At 59.9% G+C, this 4,269-nt stretch overlaps 1 protein-coding gene across 1 annotated transcript in view; it reads left to right on the top strand.

Annotated features, from left to right (window-relative positions):
* The window catches only part of MYO18B (myosin XVIIIB), a 35,082-nt gene extending 31,292 nt beyond the window's left edge, over positions 1-3,790 (top strand). Inside the window, exon 37 of the mRNA XM_087703462.1 lies at positions 3,722-3,790. Within this exon, the coding sequence (XP_087559588.1) occupies positions 3,722-3,790 (69 nt within the window). The remainder of the gene's footprint in view (positions 1-3,721) is intronic.
* The last annotated feature ends 479 nt before the right edge of the window (positions 3,791-4,269 follow it).

Here is a 4,269-nt window from a genome sequence, read left to right as displayed (position 1 = left end):
GCCTGCCCGTCAGACGACGCAGGAGCCTTCGGCTGGAGCAGAACGTGGCAATCGGGGAGGGTCTTGGAGCTGCCTTGTTTCCATGCCGGTTGTTTTGCCGCTGTGATGCCGGCAGCCTCTCAGCCTCTCTCCCTTCTTAAAGGGCAGGTCGCCTGTGGCCCCCCGAATGCCCAAGTTGAAGGCGGGAGGGAGGGAAAGAGGAGGAAGATCAGAAAAGAATTGGAAACGGTCATTTCTGCGGACAAAGCCTGTCGGGCAAGAGAGGGGCTCCCCTTCTTCCCTTCGACCCCTCCCCATTCCTTTGACCGGATGCACACCAGCGGGAGACAGGGGGGCTTCTAGGAAGCAGAAAGACCCCCGTGGGTCTTCCTAGCTTTTAAATCAAAGGACCGAAAGAGGGGAGCAGAGGTGAGGGCATGGGGGGGCGACGGGGACCAGAGCAGCTGCTGGAAGGAAACTGATGCAGTCACACGAGGAAGTGACCGAATCTCCCTCGGTCGAAATGCTGCCCAAGAGTTTCAGGTGGTTTCTCTACCTTCCCTGCATGCAGGCCAGAAACAGGGAAGGGGCGCAAAAGCCGTCCGTGTAGCCTCTTTGTTTCCGTGGGCTTCTCTCTGGCCTCTCCCTCTGCTTCTCTAATGGCTGTCGGAGGGGTTCCTGTGGAGGGAGGGGAGGGGGGGAGTGCAATGGAAGGGGGTTTGTCAGTCACAGGAGAGGGGGTGGGCTGTTTCCCCCCCCCATCCTGCCATGGTCCCTTCCTTGGATGCCAAAGGCTTGGGGGAAGGCCAGGAGAGTCCAGAGCAGGAGAGGCTGGGCGGGCAGGCAGGAAAGCGGCCAGGCCTGCGGGGCCTTTGGGAAGAGGCCCTCCCGTGTCCAGCTTGCAAGGGCACTCGGCTGCCAGGTGAATCAGCTCCCTCTGCGCCTGTTGTGAGGCCGTGGATTGGCTGCCGGTCTCTGCGCTGGAGCCGGGCCAGCTCCCTCCTTAGCCTGAGGGAGGCAGTTGCTTCAGACAGCAGCTCAGCCGTATCCTCAGAGCACCCTGGCCAGGATCAGGAGGGAGCCGGAAAGCCCCCTCCCCCTCCTAGGGACTCTTTGGACATCCGGTAGCCCCCTCCCCACTTGGAGGAGCCCCTCTGGCAGCACAGCCGAGCTGAGAAAGAGGCCAAACTCTCCAACGCTCAGGATACGGTCCTTGCACCCGGTTACCTGCTTTGGAGAAGCTGAGCCCTTCCTGGAGACCCTTCCTCCCTTTGCCACCTCCAGATCCAGCCCAGCCCTCTTGCCCACCTGCGGTGTGGTTGGAAAATGCCTTCTCTGCTGCCCCCCAAATGGCTTCTCCCCTGCCTTCCCAGGGAGGGACTGGGGAGGCAGAAGGAGGGACCGGGAGGGAGGTGGAGAAGGAGGGCTGCCCGGAATGAAAATGGGAGACGTCTTCTGCCCGGGGTCCTCAGGGTGCTTGAGGAGACCTCGGGTGGGTTCAGCCCTGGAATCATTTCACCCACCAGATCTGGTTGCACTTGACACCACGCAAGCCTTGCGGCCTCTGGTGTGGAACGGACTCTCCCGCTGGGCAGGGCTTCCCCTGTGGCTGCACAGAAGAGGCTGCAGAAGGCAGGCCTCCCCGGAGTAGAGCCGCACCCTCCCCTTCCCAGCCCCTCTGGCGCTCAGAAATGGAGAACTGGCTTCACTTGGACTCCTGCCAGCCACAAACACTGATCTTCCCCGGATTTTATGCTGCGGATTTTAAGGGGACCCCCAGCCGCCAGTCTTTTCCGCGGAAGCCTCTTGGCCAAGAGCGGGAGGCCCTCTCTGGATGGGCTAATAAATAGTTAAGTGCGCATTTCATTACTCCTGCAGCCGCACCGGAGCAGAGGGCTCATAATCCGAAGTCCCCTCCGCTTTTCTAATGCACAGAACACCCTGCAACCATCTGCTTAATGGGTCTCCGTCTCTGAAAGCCGCTGCAGGGCTCCGTGTTGTCACTAGGAATAAACCCACTTAGCACCACTTTGCAGAGCATTTGGGCCTTTCCTTCTTGGGCTCCTTCCTTGGAACTGAAGGCCTCCGAGGGGCCGGAGAAGGCCGGATCCCCTCGGCTGCTGCTGTTGCTGCTTCAGGCAGACCCAGAGAGGCCTCCTGGCTGGACTCTGAGCCTTAGGGCCACCCAGGCTTCTGTTCCTGGTAATGAGCAGGACTTTCCCCCCAATTGCCTCGCCCTGCAACCCTTTTCAGACTTTGTCTGGGGTGGGGAATCTTTGCTTTAAGACCCTGGCTCCCCCGGAGACCCCCTTTTGCTTTCTGGCCATCTTGGCCAGCAGAGAAAAGGTTCAGAGCCAGAGGGAACCGCAGGCCAAGTGCCGGAGCTGAGCCGTTGGAACTGACGGTCAAAAGAATGAAGAAGAAAAGCCGCCATTCCCCCAGCCGCCTTCTCACGAGGAGGGTGATCACCGCCCAGGAGGGCTCCGGTGGAATATCGACCGGGTTTGCCCCCCCCCCCACCTGCCAGGAGAAGCACCAGGAGCAGACAAAGCCAGGAGCGCAGCTGGGGGAGGGAGGGAGGGAGGGAGGCCAATGGACAGGCATGGGGAGTGTGGGGGGCTGCTGGTGTTTCATTTACCCCAGAGGGGGTTTTTCTGCACGCCTGTGGCTTTCTGTGGGGCAGTAAAGGCTGCCCGAGAGCACAACTGGGTGCTGGTGCCAAGACATGACACAACCGAGAAGAAGGGAGGTTTTATAATGCGGGAAACGGAGTGGGTGAAGAAGATCCCGCTCTTCCCAGCCATCTCCTTGGCAGAACTGGATGGAGTCTTTGTGGCACGTGTGGCACTAAGGGTCCTGGATGAGGGATGGTCCCTCCGACTGGTCGACGGAGACAAGGGGGGAAGCAAGCTGCAGGTGGATGAGTGGTGCAGAAAGGGGAAAGGCCAGGTGGGGGAGAGACCCTCCCCCCTCCATGCCGCCTCCCTCCCCATCTCCAGGCTCCTCGCACTGTTTGGGCCACTCCAGCCTCTGGACAGGCTGCTGAGTTTGGGATGGGAGTCCAGTTTGTCCCCCCTGCTGCTCTGGTGCCCCTCTCTCCATCCGCCTTCAAGGCCCTCCGGCAGGCTTCTGGCCCTCGGCCTGCCTGGCTCAGCCCAGGTCCCCCCCGGCCCCCCCTTCCCTGGCCAGGCCACTGGAGTTCCAGCCGCTGCTGCTCGCTTGGCCAGCCATTCTCAGCACGGCCCTGCCAGTCCTTGCCATGTGAGAGCAACCCCCCCCCCTGCTCCTGGGAAGGGCTATCATTATGCTTCCTAATATAATTAAGACCAATTGAGCAGAATAAAACGCAGAGGTGGAGGAGGAGGGGGAGGGAGAGTCTCCTGGGGGAATGGACGGGCTGGCCGGCTGCCTTCATCCAGAGGAGAAAAGGAAAACCACCGGCATTGTTTCAACTTTCAGAAATTATTTTGCAGGCCTCTAATTCTGCTTTAAAGCCCCCGTGGAGAGATTGGGCGAGAGAGAGAGACAAGGGTTGAGGCACCTGCAACGGGTGGGGGTGGGGGTGGGGGTGGGGGTGGGGGGTGGGGTGGGCGGCCGAGACTCGGTGGGCTGAGTTTGCAAAATTATCTCCTTTTGGAAGTGGAGTTCTCTTGGAGGAGTCAGATCTGCCCTTTTTAAAAAATGATGAATTTTGATAAATGGGTATCTTCAGCTATTTCCATCTCGGCCCCCCCCCCCCCAGGTGGTCCTTTATTTCAGCATGCTTGGATTTTCTATTTCGGTGGCGGAAATAGCCAAGCCACAGCAGTGAGCCACAGTGGCCCACAGGCAGTGGCCTCTGGCATTGGGCATTGGGCTGTTATACGTGGGCAATCTCAGGCAGAGGTAGAGCTTCCTGGCCGGTTGGCATCTCATTATCATTCTTACAGTGGTTGTGTGAAGTTGGGGGCAACGGGTGAAGCAGTTTGGGCCACATTCCAGCCTTGGACTCCAGGTGTTGGAGTGACGGGTGGGCGGGCTGTTCTGGGCAAGGTGGGCATCTCCCTTTGCGCCCACTTTGAGGTCAGGTCTTTCTGGGGACTGAAACCCCAAGGCGGGTGACCCTGGCCAAGCCATTTTCCGGACCCCCGGGGGAACCAGGCTCCTTCAGTTCAGCAGCTGTGGAGGGCCAGGGAGAGTGGGGGGCTGGATTACCGATAAGAAAGGGGGAGCAGACAGCAGCTGACAAGGCAAAGTCCAAGCTTCTTCCAGGAATCCTCCAAGTGGGCACTTCTGGCCGCCTGACGTGCC

This window comes from Thamnophis sirtalis, unplaced genomic scaffold (genome assembly GCF_051295495.1).
Source record: "Thamnophis sirtalis isolate CommonGarterSnake01/CBP01778 unplaced genomic scaffold, rThaSir2_p1.2 scaffold_2, whole genome shotgun sequence".
NCBI classification, from domain to species: Eukaryota; Metazoa; Chordata; class Lepidosauria; order Squamata; family Natricidae; genus Thamnophis; species Thamnophis sirtalis.
The sequence above is the reverse complement of the archived record's forward strand: the minus strand, read 5'-3'. Positions and strand labels throughout refer to the sequence as shown.